This window comes from Panthera uncia, chromosome F2 (genome assembly GCF_023721935.1).
Source record: "Panthera uncia isolate 11264 chromosome F2, Puncia_PCG_1.0, whole genome shotgun sequence".
Classification (NCBI taxonomy): Eukaryota; Metazoa; Chordata; class Mammalia; order Carnivora; family Felidae; genus Panthera; species Panthera uncia.
This window is the reverse complement of record NC_064812.1, coordinates 3,013,099-3,034,168: the sequence shown is the minus strand read 5'-3', so window position 1 is coordinate 3,034,168 and position 21,070 is coordinate 3,013,099. Positions and strand designations below refer to the sequence as shown.

Sequence of the window (21,070 nt, the reverse complement as noted above, 5' to 3'; positions counted from 1 at the left end):
ACAGCAAAATCCCACTGCTGTCTCCCGGGATTTCTCCAAACAAGACGAGTATCTCAAAAACAGGGAACCTGACATCATTCATAATTAGACTCTACAGCATGAGCTCAATGCTCTCCTTTGGAAGGCAAAAGTGGCGGCCTGACGTTTGAGGACACGGGTCATGCATTTCATCCGTTCAGGGTGGAAGAAACGCAGGGATTTCTCTCTTGTCGCTTTTCACTCAGATATTTGAAGACTACGCATTAACGTCAAAAGGGTAAAAGATCTAAGAGGAAGAATGAAATGAGAAGAAAGAGCGTCTTAAAATGAGTTCTTTTCTGAGGCGATGTCAAGGCGTTCCCGTGCTTCTACTCACTCCTTTTGGTAATACGGTGACTTAGAAATCCGATGCCACGTCAAGGGGGGGAAGCTCATTTGGAGAAAACCCTCACCTGAGTGACACGTACGTGGACTTAAGCCTTGTCTGTTTTCTCCTTCTGTCAAGAGGGAAACCTTTAGCCGCTCCAGGCAGAAGGACTGCCACTGCTGGGCCAGGAAAGGAGGGCTGTGCTTCCTCGCTGGTCGTCTTAAGGGAGCTCTTCCGGGAGAAGACCTGACCAGGCACCACCTCTGGCCCCAGAGAAACTACGAGCTGAAAGCTCTTTCCTTCATGCCACTACTACTTCACTCAGACACTAAAATTACAGGAAAGAGAGAATATATATAGTCTACATTCTTTGGGACGTCAATTGTTCCACGTTGCCATGGTAATGACGGAGCCCAACGCTAAGAGTACCTGGAAGAATTCATTTCTTGGCTGAGCTGGCAGAACAAAGTCAACGGATCAGTTCTCCTTGAGCCATCTGGTAAATGTCAACCACTGCTAAGTCCTGTGTGAAAGGAAGGTGGGTGATCTGTATCACCCTTACGTGTCATAAGTAACACCACTTGCGGATTACTCTACCCAAACCTCACGTTCTCTAATTTCTCTGCCTCTCCCTCTTACCCTGTTCTCGGCGACTGGCATGTCCTCGGCCCACAGCTTTGCTTTTGTGTGAGCGGGCTTACTGAAGGACGCTGAAATGCTCTCTGGGCACAGAAGGGAGTGACTAGGGCACTTTAAGAAAAAGGACCGAGCGGAGGGGGACTCTGCACTAACAGCTAGGACAGCTGAGGCAACACGTCATCTTCTCCCTTTACTCCAAAATTTGCCCAGCTCGACTGTACGCCCTCCCCTCAGGAAGCTGAGGCAGAATTTCCACAAACAGGCGCTACCCTTACTCCTCTTCTCTACGAAGCACACGCCTTTAGAGGTGACCCTGGGGCAGCAGGATCCTGGCGGGGACAGCTGCCGGGCGCCCGGCCTCCACACGCCTTCCTCCGCCGCCCTGTCACCAGAGCGCTTCGGCGGTCCTTGCACTTGGCTCTGAGCTCCACGGGGGGACGTCATGGATCAATCACCACCACGGGCACTGAGTCCTTATGTGGCTGTGGGGACACCGCCTGCCTGATGGAGAAGGGCATGGCGCGCGGTGACGTCACAGCAGGCCTCCGACCCGGCACTCAGCACGGGGCTGGGGCTCGTGTTGGCTCGGCCGATTCTGGTTTCGGCCCAAGTGTCACCAAGCCAGAGACCCTGCCTCAAACGAACCTGCCCTCTACCCCCCTCACTCTTAACCATGCTGCCTGGTTTACTTCCCTCGGCATCTATCAGGATCAACGATCCGGCAGTCCTCTGGTCCCCCGTCAACTGTCTGTCCCCCTCCAGACGGAGAGCCCAGGGGAGCGGAGCCCAGGTGTGTGTTTGACCGCTGTATTTTCGGCATCTGGCACGGTGCCCGGCACGGAGAAGGGGCCAGGCATATACAGGCCGGGCAGAGAGGGGTGGTGAGGGGGCCTCAGGTGGTGAAGGGACCACACACCCCGCAAAGCTGGGGCAAAGGAGCTATGTGGCCGGTGCAAGGCTGCAGACCGTGGGGGGTGGCGCTGGCGCTCGGCCTGCCGATCCTGCAGGGGCAGCTCGCCTGGCTGTGCCCTAGCTGTGCCCTCGCTCGTAGGGTGGGGACACGTCCACCAGCAGGGTCGTCAGGAGAATGAGCCACGTAGAGGCGTGTCACAAAATGGGAGCCCCTTGGGGTGCTTCTTCTGAGGGCTCTGTGGAAGGGGTCTGGCAGCTGAGGGGGGCCTGCCTGCTGAGACTCCCGGTCGGCCTTCCCGGTGGGACTATAGTGGCTTCTGGGACTGCCTCTTTTTATAAAAGTCTCACTGGAGGCCATAAAAATAAAATGGCCAGTGTACAAAACTGATCTGGGAAAAATCAAGTTGCAGATCCTTTAATGAATTCACAAAACCACGAGTAAGAGCCTGTAATTTTTTCCTCTCGATGCTCTGTGGATTCTATGTGAAACCCGGGGGCTATCAGAGCGATCTGGGCATCACTCAGGACGGCACCTGTGCCCTGTGGTGTAAGGGAACAGACTTTACTGCAGTGTCTGTGTCCTCCATGAGGTGGTTCCTGTGGAGCAGAGTCAACGCCGTTGAAGGCGCACAGGCCTACAAGACTCTGCTTGTGGCCGTCCACACAGCAGCCTTCAGCTGTGACGCCGGGCATACTTCTCCAGGAACGCTTGACCTGGATTCTGCTCTCTGTTTCGTTTCTGGTCTTAAGATTATGGGATGATATGATAGCGATATGAGAGGTATTTTTACACACTCAAGGGCCCCTGAGAAACTGCAGGCCAGCTTGAAACTGTCCGCGCCCCCCCTCCCCCCAAAAACAATGGCATGATACAAGGAGAACAAACACAAAACGGGAAGCAGGTTCAAGATCTGGGCACAGATCAGGGAAGCCAGATCCACATTCCTCACTTACGGACGATGCTGGCAGCCCGTGGCCGACACGGACAGAAACTGTTCCGCTTATCCGGCCAGGCAGTACTGCGACCATCGCCCCCCCCCCTCCGCAGACAGGAACCTGAGACCCCCCCAGGGCACGTGAGGGTCCCCCGGGTCCCGGTGCCAATCAGCGGTGGGCTGGTACGCGGAGCGGCACTCGGGCAGAGTGCCCGCCTCACTAGGATCTTCCACAATGCTTACGGGCACTTTGGTTGCTTTTTTAAAGATTTTATTTTTAAATCGTGGGACTCGAACTCACAGCCCTGAGATCAAGAGTCGCATGTCCCACTGACTGAGCCAGCCGAGTGTCCCTGGGGACTTTAGGCTCCAAAACTATGGACTACTCCTCTAGGGACATTTAGGGACACTCCCACCCCCCCCCCCCCCCCGCCCCAACACCGGCACAGCTCTGTTCAGATGTTCACAAGAATGGGACCTGTGTTTTGGGGAGACGGTCTCAGGGTACCTGGCCCTGAATTAAATGTTTCAAAATAAACCTTTTTAAAAATGGAGACTCCCAAACCTGGTACATTATAATCTGAAAGGTTGGGTATCATGGTAGGTGGTAAAATACAAGTGACAGGGAGACACGTTAAAGGGACAGAAACTGACAGCTCAGCAATCAGGAGAGAAAAGAACCAATTCCTCATCTTAGAGCAGGGTACCAAGAGGTGAGGCTGCTGTCGAAAACGATACGGCTGCACGATGTCTCGTGCTCTGTCACCGAGAGAGCCTGACGCCTCTGGGGTCGCTGCGAAGGCGGCTCCGCCTGGAATCGGGGGAGCGCGTGTCAGTGGACAACGGCTACCACCCTGTGGCTGTCAATAAAAGAAGCCGCACAGAAGCCCTCAGGCTCACGAACTTCTCAAACGCGGGCAACCTGCTCAACCTCTGATGGGAGAGGGGCAGACCTCCTCTACCGGCCTGGCCAACAGCGGTGTCCCCCGTTCCCCTGTGGCGCTCGTGCCTTGGCTTGGACCCCTGCAATTCTGACAGCCTGTTCCCCTGACTGGTTTCCGTCCTGCCCTCAGGGAGCTGGAACATGGCATCAGTCCCACAGAGCAACGCCTTGATGGGGACAAGATTACTTGGGCCATTCGGTGGGACTGAGCAGTGTCACAGCTTTTTATCTGACCCGGGGGACGGAGACGTGCCATTAGCCGAGAGGCACTGGGGAGCAGGGGAAGAGTTCTTTTCTAGGAAGCCAGGAAGGGCCCAACCGTGCTCCTTAATATCAACCAGCTGCATGGCCCAGGCCAGGCTCGGCAGCTCCTTTCCGGAAAGGGTTGGACGGTGTGCATTTTAGACTCTGCTGCAACTGCTCGACCCCGCTGTTAAGTGACCGTCGGCAGCCGCGGGAGCAGATGGGGGCGGCCGTGCTCTAAGAAGCTCTTACTTGCGGTCGCTGAGATGGGAATTTGACGTGGTTCTGATGCCACAAATACTATTGTTTTTTCCCCACTCAGTAAAAACAGTAATAATCGTCCTCAGCTCCGGGGAAGAACAAGAGGTGGGCTGGGTTTGGGCCACACGGGCCTCAGCGCGTGCGCCCCCAAGTGACGAAAGCCTCAAGGCCCGGCTTGTTCGTCTGCAGGACGGGAACAGTAACACTTGCCCCGTCTGGCCCACAGCACCGGGAAGGTCAAGTGTGGGGGGGAACGGGTTCTTTACATAGACGATGTGGGAAAAACCACGTGTTCATGAACACGTGGTCAAATTTTCACGTTTGCACAGTAATTCCCACAACAACCACTGAGACCTTTGGGGATGAAGACGTAAAGCAATCTGCGCAGGCCCGTTGAGGGAGGCCGCTGGTGACAGGATGGGGTGGGGGGTGGGGGGAAGCGTGAGGCTGGAGCCTCCTTCCTGCCACGCATCCTGCGGCAGCCGTGGCCTCGGGGGTCCCCCTCGGGCTCGCGGCCACGACGACGCCCGACACCCCACCCAGAGCCGCGCAGTCTAGCACCTGCACACGGGGCCCCACGCCAGCAGCGGCCACTGATGACTGCTTCTACCGAGGAGGGGCCCTCCATGCTGTCAGCCCCACGGAGCAGACGCGCTTTCCCAGAGTCACGTGGTTAAGACCTTTCACCGCTCAAGTGCTCCATCCCGCCATGAAAATGACCCAGACGAAACCTTCAGGGAAAGCATTCTCTCATTCCATCACGAGGAAAAATGCCACTCCCCCCTGATGTGAATTCCATGTGAAGAGTTAAAGGTTCATGTAGGCAGACAGGAAGTGGGGAACCCGAGTCACGAAATGTGACTTTCAAACTTCCCGCTCGTTAAGTGCTACCCTCAACTGCTTGAAGAACAATCGTGACGCTGTTGCTGGTATCTCTCTCGCTAGTTTGTGTGGTTCTTAAAGATCTCGCTTTGCTCCTTCCTTTCTGCTACCCACTCCCAGACTGAAATCGTTATGTGTATACGCTGTATTTGGGAAATCCCGTGGGGGTCTCCATCATTTACAGTTTTCCACTGAGACCAATCTCGTGAGTGGTACCATCGTGACCATCTTTCTTGAAACCCAAAGTTAACAAGGAAACCTAGAGAATTCACTGTGTGTATATACAACTCCAATTTACCACTGACACGTGACAGAGAAAGTGCAAAGCCCTCAACGATTTTTAGGAGATCATTTGTTCACGGCATCATTTTTTCACACTTGTTTTGCTGAGTCAAAACCACATTCTGCCTTTCATTAAATACTGAACCATATTTACGAATAAATAATTCTGATATTAGGAACACAAATGTGAAAATAAATATTACCGTCCCCACTAATTTCATCTGCAGATCCAGGTAGCATGCAAAGAAAGGGAGGGTGGGGAGGAGAGGGGCAGGGGAGAGGGGAGAGAGGGAGACACACTATTAACATGACAAGTAAATCAAAGTGCAAGGAAAACAAAAACTCACCCCCCAGGTCTCATTCGAAAGATAAAAGAGCGACTGCAGCAGAAAGTGTGTTTACTCCGTTTAAGGACATTATGGCGAGTTTGAAGCTGTCAACACATTATACAAAGTTACACAGCGGTTCAGCAAAGCTGCTTTCTACCACACTGAGCAAAATTAATCCTATAGGCTCTCGCAGTTAAATGCTAAAAATGGCCTTTACCTCCCTCAAAGGGAATGTGCATCCGCTCAGATAAAAGTGAAAATAACCAGTCATTAATGAGTCTGGTAAAGGCTAGCCAGGGGCCCAGCCCTCAGCACGCCTCCTCCAGGAGGGCCTCCCCCAGCGAGCCATGGGGGTCCCAGGACACGGGGGGGGGGGGGGGCCACAGGCCAGGCCCAGCACATAAGCTGTACCACATGTCCAGTTTCCATTTAAATTTATGCAGTGTTGTTTGGAGAAATTCCTGTTCTACTTGCAACAAACGATCTCTGCTTTCCAGAACACTATCCAAGTGGCCTGGCTGCCTCTGCCCCGCGGCACCCCGAGCGCCTGCCAGCAAAGCCGGAGCAGACGTCCGGGGCTCAGCCCCACCGCTCTACCTCGCTAACTCAGTTGGCCCGCAGCGCACGGCCCCCGAGGCAGAACACCAAGCCCCGTAAGGAAACCAGGAAGCTACGGCTCGCCCCGTCATGCGTGGGAAACCCGGCAAACAGGCAAACAAAAAGTCTTCTCTTGGACAGCAGCCCAGAGACGGTCACCGCGAACCGTCGCCCCCCCCGTACGGCTACCGAGCGCGGACACCCAGCACAGGCCACTCTGCTCGGGACGGTCTACGAGCGTGGGGTTAGGTCCGCTGCCGGCACGGGCGAGTGGGAGCTGGCGCAAGCTAGCGCAGTACCCGTAGGAGAAGGCTCGTGGGAACAGAAGACCAAAGGGAGAAAGCGCCTAGCTTTCTTAACTTTAGGCTGGCGGGGACTGACTCCTTTACACAGAGGCGAGAGGAAGGAAGAGAAAAACAGAAACACATTATTCAGTACAAAAGGAAACTTCGGTTACATTTTAAGGCAGATGTATAAAAGCAGAAACAAAATGGCAACGCTTTTATTTCACTACTGGCACACTTTAACTATGCTTGAGTTTTAAAAAACGTATTAACATTTTAAAGTGCAAGTTCGTCTTTTAGCAAAGATTACTACCAGATACAGAAACTTCTGGACAGACATAGGAGTCTCCCAGCTCTGCCGAGCCAGCCAGGTGAAGGTATAGATATTTGTACAAATAACAAAACTAAAACAAAATGAGACTAGACAAAAAACAGACGGATAAACAATTCAAGAACCTTGTGGACATTCAGCCATACAGAAAAACTGCCAGAAACGAGCAGATCCGGATTTGTGAGAGTTTTATGAGCGATTTTTCCCAAATCCTCAGCAAAGACACAGACTCACAGACCTTAAGTGCACACTGTGAATAAACTGCCTTAACGTAAAAACCAGCAAGGAGGTTTGGACACACGGGCTGCAAAGCGCCTACCTAGGGACTGCCTGCCTCTTTCATGTACTTTAAACTCGTGTGACCATCCTCTCTGCACCAGACACCGGCTGGGCCCACGTCACCCATCCTAGCCCTCCAGGAGCACACAGCACAGGAGAGCGGAGAAGCAGCGGGCTTCTGTCAAAGCGAAGGTCAAAACAAAGGACATACGGTCTCTGAGATGCAGCGGTGATAACGCGTGACAGAAAAGACAAAGGAGACATGTAAAACTTAACTGCACAGCCACAGGGGCCCCTCAAGAAAGGCCAGGGGACCAACTGATGGCCAACAGCTTGCAGACAGCGTCACCGTGTTAGCGGATACAAGTGAGAGGAACTGAAACATATGATATGATATTCCAGACCGGATGGGGTACCCTGCGACCCCAACCTCATTACCAAGCATCTCACCTCCCACCCCCGGCAGCGTGAGTGCCGCTCCCCGCGGTGTCTCGGTGAAGAACGGGGCCCAGTGTGAAGCCTGAGTGCCCTCTGCCAGGCGGGCGGGAGCTCGGGCCCGGGGGTGAGGAGAAGGGGCCGGCCTAAGAGCTCTATGGGATGGTACCCGGTGAGACAGGAACACGGGCTGTGGATAAGGTAACAGCAGTCTATCACTATTAGGTTTTCTGATTTTGATAGTTACGCTGTGATTGTTTAAGATGATGTCCTTGGTCTTAGGAAACACATGTTGGAAAGTTTATAGGCAGAAAGACACACCCTGTCCACAAGGGCTTTCAAATGGTTCAAAGGAAGAAAACTGGGTGAAGGATAAAGTGGGCCAAAGTACAAACACAGTGAATTTGAATAAGGAATAGACGAGACTTCATTTTACTGCTCTTACACAACCATTCTCCAAGTGTGAAATTATGGAAACATAGAAAATACAAAGAACGTGTATGTGAACTGAGATGCTGGCCCCACTATTCACTCCTTGACCTTGAAAATCTTACCAAACTTGTTTGTGTTTTATTTGCGAAACGAGGCAGGAGCAGAGGCTTCTCCCAGGGAAGAGCTGTGGAGAGGGTCCCGGGGGACTCCCCAGGCCACACGCACGAGGCCGCCACCATGGAAGTGCTAGCTGTTCCCATGTTTCCATTGCTTGTTTCTAAACTGAGCTGAGAATTCTTTACATTGACTTAAAAGGCAAGTAGCTTTTTAAAAATGTAAGCACAGGAAAACCTTGGATTGTAAGTTACTTGTTCCACGAGTGTTCCACAAGACGAGCAAACATTTCTAATAAATTTTAACTTGATAAACGAGCGGTGTCTTGAAATACGAGTCGTACATCACATGATCACAACTGAGCCAATGGTTCTTGAAATTTGCTCTGATATACAAGCGCTCTGGGTTACAAGCATGTTTCTGGAACGAATTATGCATGCAAACCAAGGTTTTACTGTATACCTTTTCTTCAGTGATACCAAGATCATCCCACATCATTAAAAATGTTGGGGCTCCTGGGTGGCTCAGTCGGTTAAGCGTCCGACTTCAGCTCAGGTCACGATCTGATGGTTCGCGGGTTCGAGCCCCGTGTCAGGCTCTCTGCTGTCAGCACAGAGCCTGCTTCGGATCCTCTGTCCCCCTCTCTCTGCCCTGGCCTGCTCACATTCTCTCTCAAAAAAATAAATACAACAAACTAAAAAAAATATATCGTTAGGACCCTTCTAATCACTTTATTTGAGATACATTATGTTATTCAAGATAGTTACATTTGTTAAACACCTGCCATGTGCTGGGCCCACCATGTAGACGCTAGCCTCCCAACTCCTACCTTACTTAACTTGTGTTCTCATTCGGGGAAAAGACAAAAAACAAAAAGGTAAATTACCTGGTGTGTCAACACATACGTGCTACAGGGACAAACAGAACAGAAGGGGGCTGGGCGTACTTACTTTCTAGTGAGGCTGCAACTTTAAACACGGAAGGAGCCATTTGCAAAAAGCCTTCGGGAGCAGAGGGAAAGGGTCGTATACACATGTGGGCAGAGCAAACAGCAGCAGGGCAGGCCCGGCTCTGCAGAGGTGAGCCTGGGCCACTTACCGAGGAGCAATGAGGTTGGGCAGGGTGACAAAAGAGTGAGGGGTGAGGGAGAGGTGGCCAATGCTCCCAGTGATGGCACAGACCTAGAAGCCCACGTCAGGGCTCTGGCTGCGCTGTGAGTGACGTCAGGGTAGATGCCTGTAAGAAAGGAAGTGAGGTGATCGGCCTTCACTGTCAAAGACTTCCCGCGAAGCTTTCAAAGGGTGCGATAACTGCCAGGCTACCGCAACCATCCAGGCACAGAGTGGGTGCATGTGAACAAGGGCAGCTGCACAGAAAGCTGAACTGGATACACTCTGAGCGCTGAGCCAGTTAGGATGTGCCACTTGACCGATTATAAAGGAGAAAGAAGCAAAGCACCCCAAAGCACCCCAAAGACTGGTCCAGTCAGCCAGAAGGAGCTGCCACTAAGAGGAGGCTGAGAGGTGTATGCTCAGTGGGGAGATCAGGGCTCCCTTCTGAGCACATGAAGTACAAGAGGCTCATGAGGCCCCAGAGAGCAGTCGGCCCAAGAGTCCAGGGCTCAGGGAAGCTTCCGGGGTTGGGATGGCACTTCGGGAGTAACCAGCATAACGAAGGCATGAAATACAGTAAGATCCCGGAGGTGGCAACTCTGGCGGCAGAGAAGAGGCCCCAAGACAGGGAGCCGGGGTCCTCAAGCGTGGAGGGTGGGGTGGCAGTGGTGAGGCAGGCAGGAGGGGAGTCAGGGGAGGATGATTTCCAGAAGCAGCTGGGGGAACGGCAGCACCTCCCGTGCCGAGCTCTGTCGCAGGGGGTGGGGGAGGCGAGAGGAGGGCCGGAGCCCCACACAGAGGGGCCAGGGGTTGGAAGAATCGCCTAGCACCAACACAGAAATCACCCGGGGGCTTGGAGGGGGCGCCGGGGGGCGCTGAGCCAGGATTCAGACACTGAGCTCCCCTCCAGTCCCCGTGCAGCAACAGCTCGGAGAGAAGACCGTGGCTGTGGCTAGGAGGGCAGCAGGGCAGCGGCGCCCACAGGACAGGGTCACGCAGGTCAGGGAGGGTGACCAGAGGCGCAGAGAAGAGCGGGAGAGGGCACACCACGGGCGTGTGTGATGGGGATGTGGGCGACACGGGGCTTCTCGAGGGGCTGGCACAGGGAAAGCAGCCGGACCTTCAGGGCAGATAGTGTGGGTGCGCCAACTCCGGCGACCATCCAACCCGGGCGGTCACGGGGGCCCCCACCCCTGACGATGCTAAAGATCCACGGATTCGTAATGAGGCTCCAAAAAGAAAACACAGAACAGGATCTGACTTGGAAGGCAAGAGTCCTTGTTTCACAAACTGGAAAATAAAGGGAAAGAAGAAGGCAGTTTTCTGGCCTTTCTAGTAGAAACCAAATGTGTTCAAATGTGTTGTCCCGAACCACGTGGTTGGGTTTTAACAAGTTCCACAATTATTATGCAGCTACATCATGCTAAAAACTCAGAGGGAAAGCTTGGAGGTCAAGTTATAGAATTTATATTTTAAAAGTTTCAAGCCTTCTTTTAAAATGTTTCTCTGTGAAGAAAAAATATAACAGGGCCTTTGGACATTCGCAGTATTTGTTTTTCTATTTGGCAAGATGATACATGGGATTCTTGCATTTTAGTAATGATTTTTTTTAAGATTAAAGATTTTTAATTATTATGTTAATAAGCCCACCCAGAAGATTTAAGAAGGTTCAGGAACCAGCTACACTCAAACACGGCCAAACTGCGAAGCAAACAGTAGTATAAACGCTCTCATTCAAAGTCTCTCATGAGGTACTGCAGACCCCTTATTATGTGGAGGTGACTAGGGACAAGGCAGGCACACTCTCCATTTTGGAATCAAGTACACAGGGCTAAGGGAACAGATGTGTGTGGCCTGCAAAGAGTGTGGAAAAGTGAATATCCTGCTGCTTTTCTTTTCTCTTTTCTTTTTTTTCTTTTCTCTTCTCTTCTCTCTTTTCTTTTCTCTTCTTTTCTTTTCTTTCTTTCTCTTTCTACGTACCTACCTACCTACCTACACTACTCTTGAGAGACAGTGTGAGTGAGGGAGGGGCAAAGAGAGGGAGAGACACAGAATCTGAAGCAGGCTCCAGGCTCCGAACTGACAGCACAGAGCCCGACACGGGGCTCAATCTCACGGACTGTGACATCATGACCTGAGCTGAAGTTGGAGGCTTACGTGACGGAGCCACCCAGGCGCCCTGTGAATATGCCGTTTAAACTGTTGCCATAGTCATTATTGCTCTGCCTTTCATGCGGGCTTGTTTGCAATTTGAAGCGTGTCAGGCTGCTGCCTCCAGGGAGCCTACACATGTCCCTCTACATGCCTATAGCCAAGGGGTCAAGGCCAACTCAAGGGTCAGGACTGGGAAGCCAGTTTGGCTCTGGATACTACTTCTTATGTGTATCGTGGATGTTTCCGTACCCGTGTGACTCCAGAGTATTTTTCTCAATTCCTTTAGAAGACAGAAAGGACAGCCAGGTGATCTAGCAGCCCCAATCTCAGCAGAGGCAAAGGGAGTTCAAGTGACCTCATGGTGGTGGTGCAGGGAAGCCAGCGCAGTGGGGTGTTTCGATCATCCACGTACGGCACCATCAGCCTTCCCGACCACCCCAGGGAGACACAGCTGTGAACCTCTCAGTGGCTAAAAGTCTCTCCTAACACGACACTGATCATAGATCCCTACTCATGACCGCTGAAACCTCAAGAATTTCCAGTAAGTCAGGTATACCATCCAACACTTAACCGCTTTGTGCACATAAAAGTAATCGGGAGCATCAGTTGGATCAGATTATGTCACAGAGCATTTAATGTACAAAAATTAACTCTGTGTGTACTAGGCACTAAGACTCTTAAATTAGGGCACTTTTTAAAAATGCCTAAAAGCTAGTGTTAAAAGTCAAGGTTCAGCGATAGACAGAGACTACCCGTAAAGCACGGCATTATCAGCATAGGAGTTAGCGTGTAAACCAGACAAAAGAAATGCTTTCAAACTTGAAGACAGGGCAGGTGTGAACTTTAACAGAAGAGTGTCAGGGAGGGGTCAGCACCACACTACTGTTGCCAAAGGAGGTGGCGGGGGGGGGGGGGGGGGGGACAGGCTAAAACGCAATTGCACTCAAACTCTCCCAAAACAGCCGTCCCTTCCACAGACGAAAATGACTAAGTTCTGAGTGATTCAGTGTGATCTCATGTGAAGACAATGGGTTTTGGGGTCCAAGACGTGGGCTTCAATCAGGCTGTTGCTTACTGTGTGAACCAGGCCAAGCCACCTCAGCCCTGAGTCTCAATGTCCCCTCCATAAGGTGGAGACAGCACGAGGAACATGGCCCTGAGGTTTCAATGAGATAATGCACGCAGATGCACCAGGCATCATCTCTGGGCCTCATTCGTATATAAATAAGTACTATTTACGGAGCTGGAACAGAGCAACGAATAAATGACAGACCTAGTATTTCAGAGACCACAGGAAAAGAGAAAGTACGATAATTATTACGGATTATATACACACCACCTCACAATTTATACAACTTTACAGTTTACAAGCTACTTTTGCATATTTTATAAAATGGATTGTAGAATCTATAAGGAAGCAGCTGAAAGCAAACAACATCTACTTGTTAAATATATTTTAGTTTAGAGTAACTTTTAGTCACAGACTCGAAAACCCTAAAAGTAACAAAGGAAACGTTGATGCATGATTAACAACTAAACTAAAAGAACCTGTTACAAAGTCAAAATTTTTAAAAATTGCAATAAGGGGCGCCTGGGTGGCTCAGCCGGTTAAGTGTCCGACTTCAGCTCAGGTCAGGTCAGATTTCATGGTTCATGAGTTCGAGCCCCCTGTCAGGCTCTGTGCTGACAGCTCAGAGCCTGGAGCCTGCTTGGGAGTCTGTGTCCCGCTCCTCTCTGCCCCTCCCCCATTTGTGCTGTCTCTCTCTCAAAATAAATAAAACATTAAAAAAATTTTTTAAGTTGCAATAAATACTGAAAAAAATATCATCACATAGGTCTCAGCAGAAACAATGACACCGAACATTTCCACAGACAGAAAAAGGGTCACTACACATTGGTTTTCATGGCAGAGATACAAAAGAGAAAAATTGTTTTACAATCTCTGGTCCAATTATAAGTAATCTAAACATCCAACGGGAGCCTGTTCATAATGTGGTGGCATCATCACCACATGTGACCCTCTACTTCTGGTCATATAAGGTTTTATGGCTTGATGAAGGGCTTGGTTATTAAAAAACAAACCGCCCCTAAAATATAAAAACCATCCAAAGAAAACCAGAGTTTATGCCTTCAAACACATTTCAAAATCAGCTGTATTCACTGCCCTTCCTTGGAAATATCTGTATTCCTGGAGAATCTGCACACACACGCACACAGCTCAAGCCCTGTCACGGATGCAGGCTGCACCCCTCCCTGCGGTACTCGCAGACCCCTTCGTGCACGGACGGGCCTCTCAGGTCTGAGTCCTAACTCAGCTCTATAACATGCACGTGTTTCCTAAAAACTTAATAACTGGGCTAAAAAATTACTTCAGGCCCTCAGAATCTGGTTAATCTTCACATTTGGCGACATTAAGTTCATTTTCATAAGGAAATTTTGTCCAAATTTCAAAGATGAATTCTCCATATACTCAACATTGATTACAACTGTGATCTTAACGAAGATCATCTAGCAGGGTAACTCCCCTAAACGAGCACTGAAAGGCAGTACGGCCTCGAGGGCAGTGACGACCCGAGTTCCAATCCCAGGTCCACCAATTTCAAGCAGCGTGACCCTGAACAAGTTTGTTTACTTTCTCACTGTTCCTTCCTTCTATCTGTGAAATGGGGGGGATGAACAAGACCCCGTAAAGCTGTCGCAGGGGTTGAACAATAAGGCACGTGAAGGTTTAATGCCGTGCAGACTATAGTGAACGTTTGGTAAAGAGAGTCCTGTCGCCTGCTGGCCATGTGTGACCTTGGCCAAGCTCCCGAGTCTGGGCACCTGCAGCATCATCTGGCCCTCCCCTGTTCTCTGTGCTCCACACTCCTGCTCCGGGGCCCAGTGCACCGCGTCTCCCTGTCTGCACGGCTCTGTCTCTCCCTTCATTCAGTTACCTGCCCACGCATCACCTGCTCAGAGATACTTTTCTTTACCGGTTTTATTATTTTTTAAAAATGTTTTTCATTTAAGTAATCTCTATACCCAACATGGGGCTCGAACTCACAACCGTGAGATCAAGAGTTGCCCACTCCTCTCACTGACCCTGCCAGGAGCCCCTTGACCAGAATTTTAAATAGCCTCTCCCTCACTGCTCTCGGTTTAACTGCTTGATTTCAATCCAGCATGTCTGGCCTGTCTCCTCCGTAGACCGTCAACTCATAAGGGAAGAGGGCTGGCCTCGTTTTCACCATCAGACCCCAGCGTCTGGAACTATTCGCTGACTGAATTACCGTAAGTGGGAAATGTACGACCGGAACAATACCCATCTGCCAGGGTGTGCCACGGGTTAAATGAGATACGGCAGGACACAAAAGCACGTGCCATGGCTGGCATTCTGCTGGACCGCAGCCTCACCCGGGAGCCTGGAGGCAGAGCGGGCTCGCCGTGGGGGCAGCAGGCGCAGGCCTGTGCAGGAGCCGGGGCGGCTGGATCTCTCCCTCGGGTGCCGTAGGGCTTCCAGGCTGCCAGGGAAAGAAGCACCCTCGGGGTGGACAAACAGTACTGGTTTTCTAGGTATCGGAGAAACAGCTTCTGGATTAAGTGTGAGGCAGGCCCCTCGGCCTCTGTGGAAGATACGAACACGCCAATCCCACCGACGTGGTCCAATCCCACCGACGTGGGCGAGCAGCAGGAGGAATGACCGAGGGTCAACAGAAACTCGAAGCCATCGGTGCTGTCGCTAAATATCCCTGGACAGCGAGGACTGTTCTTCACCTGTAGCTGTAAATGCCCAAAGTGACAGCCACGTAGGAAACAGGACCACCGACTCTGAGGACCAGAAAGACTGACACGGGACGATGAAAACAGTGTCCGGGCCAGGGGACCGCACAGGTGGGCTGAAAACAGCCGTGAGGAGGTAGGGAGAGGCACAGGCCCCCACTTTCTGGAAAACAACATGTCGGGTGGGGGGGGAGGCCACTGAGGGCTGAGCTAACGAGTCTAAACTCTGACTGACTGTAAATTACAACTCAAGTTCCTGAGCGGCGAGCTGCCAATTTCAATGAAACACATGTGACAGCAGTGCAATCAATCAACATGGAGAAGAGACTGAGGTAGAGACCCAAGGCCACGGGACAGCTAGGAGGGAACCGTGAAGACCCGGGCCAGACCCGGGGCCGCGGGACAGCTACAGGGAAGTGTGAAGGCAGAACGATCAAGGGCGGGGGGCAGGGGGAGGTAAGACCCGGGCGTTCGAGGATGATCAGCCACTAACAACCGAGGTTCAAAGCCTCAAGTGAGGACCCTGATTAAAAGGGGTCAGGAAAACAGGAGAAGGAACAAGACGTGAAAGAAGACGTGGAGGTTCTGCGAGGCCCTACTTTATGTCACTTGGGCTGTGCAGTCCTGACGCGCCTAACGGGGCACCTCTGCTCTGCCTTCAGCGGGAAGGGCCGTGGGCCGGCAGGATGACGGAGGGTGGCGCTGAGGCACACAGGGCCCGCCCCGCCCGCCCTCACCTGCTCCACACAACACCCTGCACGACATCCGGGGCCGCCCGGCTCGCTGGCTCTCCCGGATCCAGGCCTGCTCACAGACGGACTGCTTCGCCACGCTCACCACCTTGCGCCGGGCGGGCTTTTGTCCCTCCGACCAGAGTACAGACTCCCTGAGGGCCTGGTTTACGTCTGCCCCCTCTCTGCCGCCCACCACGTCCTGGACGAGGATGGGCCCACAGGTGCAAATGCTGAGCACCCCTGAGCGCCCCAGCGCCACTGCCAGGTCAGGAGAGAGCACCGGGGAAGGCAGCATGCAAGCACACTCGACTGCGGTGTTAGAACATTCCGGCAGCCCTGCAGCCCACCAGCTTCTGACGCAGGCCCGGGGTACAAGCTCTATACTCAAAACGCCCTCCCCCTCGTCGGGAAGCGGTCCGTGATTTCTTAAACAGCAGAGCTCTGACACACATCTGTTGCACAGCTCATCACTAGAGGATCTTGGCCAAGTGTATAAAGGCAGGGGCACAAACGCTTCTTGACAGAGGGCTTGTGGGGTGTTTGTGCACGATCAAAAGTAAGCAATTGTATTTGTAAGCTGGAACATGAAAAAAAGAATACAGTCATCGACTGGGCAAAAGCACAAAACTAAATTTCAGGAAGATTAACCCAAGGGAAAGTAAACTAATAGGAATTAGGTTTCTTCTAAATCAGATCATCAGACACCGGAGTTATTAGGAAGCTACCATTTTAGAGATGTAACGCAGAGCCAAGAACGGACTAGATGTGTGCCCAGGCACGTGTACACGTACGTGCACACAGATGTATGTATCCATCGTGTATGTATTTTAAGACAGCAAACGTGGGTCCACAGGAGATGCTTCCTGCCCTCACTTTCCTCTCTTTTCCACATTTTTAAATGGGGAAAAAAGGCACATATGTTTAGAAAACATACCAAGGAAAGCACACCATACTCATGACACCAGCAAATAGTTAACATACTGATTGTGCCAGTATCTTAACTATATCTTTCAGAAAAGCAATATTCAAACACCACTTTATGTTAACTGTGAAAGACAAAAACCACTTAAAAACACTTCACGTTTCCTGAACTCAAAAAAACAATAAATACACAAAGTATATTCTGTTACATTCTGAATTGCAAAGATAAATTATAACGGCAAGTTCAAAATTAAAAATATTCACTCTAAACACAACGAACACGACATCACAACTGAAGAATAACCTGGAATTCTATACAGTCTTGGAAGTAATCTGACATTATCCATAAGCATCTCATCTGAAGAAAACTTGCGAGCCACATTTAAACCTATTCAATGATGGTAAAGTTACGGAGCTCTGGGTAGTCAGACCGTTCGGTTTTCTAAGCTGCTCTAGCAAGACCGACCGCAGTGAAGACGAGGCTGCTCCTACGTCTGCACAAGGCTCTGTGGGGCAGCCGCTGTCTGGGGCTTTCCGGGTGGAGCCTCTCACCTGACACGGAGACCGCGTGTGTCCGCACGCCTTGCTTCTCGCTGTTGGCCAGCCTGTAACAGAGAGGTGCAAAGCCGTGAGTGCCGCGCCCTCCAGGCCGAGCCCCCGCCGAGCCGACAGACAGGGAGCGCCTGTAATCAGGACGCTGCCGCTTCCCATGGAGACCAGACATTTCAAGGCTGATTTTTAGAAGATTAAATTGCACTACCTGAGGCATTTAAAGGAGTCAGACTGCTTTACTGGTCTACAAGGCAGGAATTAAGATCGACAACTGAAGGAACGCTGAGCCGCGCTGAGAAAGCCACTCCCGACGGTGGCTTTGGCACACCACCACCGTTCGCTGGCCAGTGGTTAGCAGGCTGCGTAAAATTTCACGCTTAAATGCCAGACTGCAAGGGACCGCCCCACATTTATAGGGTTTCTCCAGGAGAAAAAACACCTGGAAAAGAAATCTGCACTCCTAAACGTCATCTGAAAAACTGGAGTATAACTGGTCCTTCTTAAATTTAGTGCGTGTAAGAAAGCAGATAGTACACGAATATATATTTTTATGTACAGCCTGAAAAAAAAAGGAAGCTTAACATCTGCTTGCTTGTTTCGTGAAATGGCTCACCAACACTTGCGTTTTGCATGTTTACACACATAAAATAAAATTTTGGCCACATGTTTTAGCAACACTTAAAAAATACAAGGGTAGGTCATTTAAAAATTTTGGAAAACACAAAGCACAGAGAAAGAAAAGGAACCCAGACTCTTCAGATGCCAAAGTGACTCTGCTGTTTTTCCAGAAGACGACTTTCTCCAGATACGCAAGCGTGCGGTACAGAAGCACGGAACAGAAGACGCGTCTTGTACGTAGAATCTACACTAGGAAGCATGGGGACTGAGGCGATCCCTTTGGGGAACGGGAAAGGTCCCGCAGGCGGCTGTGTGGCCTCTATGATCAGCAATCATAGCCTAAAGCCACGGGACTGGGCTCCTTTGACTGAATGCTCGATGTAGCTGAGACCTAACGATCCTCTAAGTGGAATCAGAGTTGCTGTGCAACACATCAGCCGTTTCTCTTCCACTGCAGCTACGTGACTCAGGAAAACCCTCTCTGAACCCCACGCCCGGCAGGGAAGGGTGCGTGTGCTCCCGAGAGCAGGTTCACTGTCGGCCTCCACGTGCTGTTGCCAAAGCAGCGGGGGGGGGGGGAGGGGGGGGGGCTTCCTCGGCCACGCCGCGTTTCCGGGTGCTGCCGCGAATCAGCTTTGCCACAAGTGCATGGATTCCGCCGCCCCCGGAGCACCAGCAGTCACAGCGTCTGCTGCTCTGTGACTCGTGGCGATTCCGCTCTTCCCAGGTTTGCTTTATTTGTTTGGTGTCTACAGCATCTGTTACCACTTCTGACCTACTACCTTCTTCACCCGCTTTTATATCTACGTTTACGATTCTGCATATCTTAACCCTCAAAGTCATCTCAACAGACTTTCCACATCTGAAGATATTCTGGGCACTGGTTTGTGGCTTAATGTGGGGCATCAGTGTGTATCTGTTAAATATCACTGAGTTTGTGAAGACACTGCCTGGAAGCCCAAAGCTGCTCTCGGCCATCCCCCCACTCACCCGCACGGCTCCTGCGTGGCTCCTGCGTGCCACATACTTTCCAGGGCCAGGTCTACAAGGCCACGTGACCCTGGCCGTCCACAAGACCACGGGGCGTAGATAAGCAAAAAGATAGTATGTTTAAAGTGGGATAAGTACTACAGCAAGGCAGAAGGTGTTATGGGCACGCACACGGGGACGCTCTCCAGGACTGGGGGATCGTGGGGGGTTTCTAGAGAGAGCGATGCAGGATGAGCCCGGAAAGATGAGCAGGGGTGGAGCGGGGTCAAGGAGGCTGGAGGGAGAGTGGACCATGAGGGAGAAGAGCACTTACGATGGCCTAGAGGTAGAGAGAGGACAGTCTACTCCAGTAACTAAGAAAACTTCAACACAGCTTTAGAACAGTGTGGGCAGTGGTGAAGCAAGCCTAGCGTGGCCGGCAGAGGAGAGCGGTCAGGGTCCCGCTCGCCGGCCCAAGGACACATCCCTTGTAAGCAAGACTGACAGCTGATTTGACTTCTTTCTGGAAATACTGGTTTTCTACTTCCCTAGTCGCACACCTAGAAATGTGGTTATTCAGGCAAATGGAAAATCAAGCATGGAACCCACACGGTCTCTAACACGACTAAGTGACAAAATGCACAAAGGGCACTTACTTTGGTATTGATGGCAAAGCCCGTTCACCTTCTGGAGAAAAAAAAGAGAGAGAGAGATGAGGTTCCTTCTATTTCTTTTGAAAAGACTATGTGCAGAAATCAGAGAAGAAGTCTTCCTCCAGAATTTAGCAATAACCCTTTATTAAGGAGGTCATTATGCTGTTTTCATGGTCTATTTTCAATATTTATAACACACACAAACCAACCGGGGGTGCATATGGTTTAAAAGGTACCGCCTAATCAAAACAAAGCAGAGGTGGAAAGACATCCCTCCCAGGAAGCTCTAAAAGATGAAGACAGTCTTCCGGTCAAAGTCAACGTGACTTACACCAAAGGACATTTTGTACTTCGATAAAAACGCTCACCAGTCGCAACACCAAAATCTGTACGGGAAGCACAAATAAAAGGAAGACAAATCCTCGGGCTGTGCAGAGGCAGAGGGGCTGATGCACCAGAGCCCAGGAACCTGAGCCCCCGACCTGGGCCCTCTACTGGGGGTCACCTCCCATCAATGCCTGGAGCCTCGCGGCTCCAGGCACTGTGACTCGTTCCTGGTGGTCATCACAGCGAGGCAAAGGGCTACGTCTGGTGGCTGGGGGAGACCCTCTCCCCTCACCCTCCTTCTGTGAAGTAGGAAGCACACGCAGTCCCCAGTTTAACGTCTTTTATGTGGACAAATCTGACAGGCACTGAACTAATCCTGTCTTCTACTCCATCCCTGACCTAAGTCGCTACCACAATAATCTTCCCCAAGTACAAACTCATCAAGTCATTCCTCTGCTTAAAACTGTAGTGTCTCGTTTTTGGGTTTTTTTTTACGATTTAATTTTTAAGCAATCTCTACATGCAACGTGGGGTTCGAACTCCCGACCCCGAGATCGAGAGCTACACTCTGCTGACTGAACCCGTCGGGCGCCCCTCTCGATGGCTTTTAAGATGAAACTTAAGCACATCTGCGTGTCCCACGAAGCACTGTTTTTTCTGCTGGGACACACAACACCTCCCTGTCTCCCTCTCTGGGGTGTCCGCCCACCTATGCCCCATCTCTCTGCCGCCTTCCCAGGGCCCCTCTAGCACTCGCTGCCCTTGCACTTGCCCTACAAGCCAGCCCCAGCAGCTCCGTCGCCCGCCTCTCCTGTTCCATTCTCCGCTGTTCCCTGCTCTCTGTGGCTGCATATCGTATCTCCCTGAACACAGCGTGCTGCCTTCACACACTCCAACCCTCGGAAGAAGCTCTTCCTTCTTGGTAGAGATACCAAGAATTCCTCATTTGGTAGAAACACCAAATTCCTCAATTTCTTAAAGCTCAACCCGAGTGCGATCTGAGCTCAAAGGAGCCCTTCCTGCA

At 51.3% G+C, this 21,070-nt stretch overlaps 1 protein-coding gene across 13 annotated transcripts in view; it reads right to left on the bottom strand.

Annotated features, from left to right (window-relative positions):
• PTK2 (protein tyrosine kinase 2) overlaps positions 1 to 21,070 on the bottom strand; it is a 232,473-nt gene that overhangs the window by 71,723 nt on the left and 139,680 nt on the right. For 10 of the 13 annotated variants that reach the window (XM_049633432.1, XM_049633430.1, XM_049633428.1 and 7 more), the window contains 2 exons: positions 19,723 to 19,753; positions 17,480 to 17,532 (listed from right to left, as the gene is read on the bottom strand). In XM_049633432.1, the coding sequence (XP_049489389.1) occupies positions 17,480 to 17,532; positions 19,723 to 19,753 (84 nt within the window). Of the gene's footprint in view, positions 1 to 431; positions 624 to 5,646; positions 5,665 to 5,790; positions 5,924 to 6,668; positions 6,753 to 17,479; positions 17,533 to 19,722; positions 19,754 to 21,070 lie in introns of those variants that run through there. The other 3 variants (XM_049633442.1, XM_049633438.1, XM_049633439.1) reach the window with 3 other exon arrangements.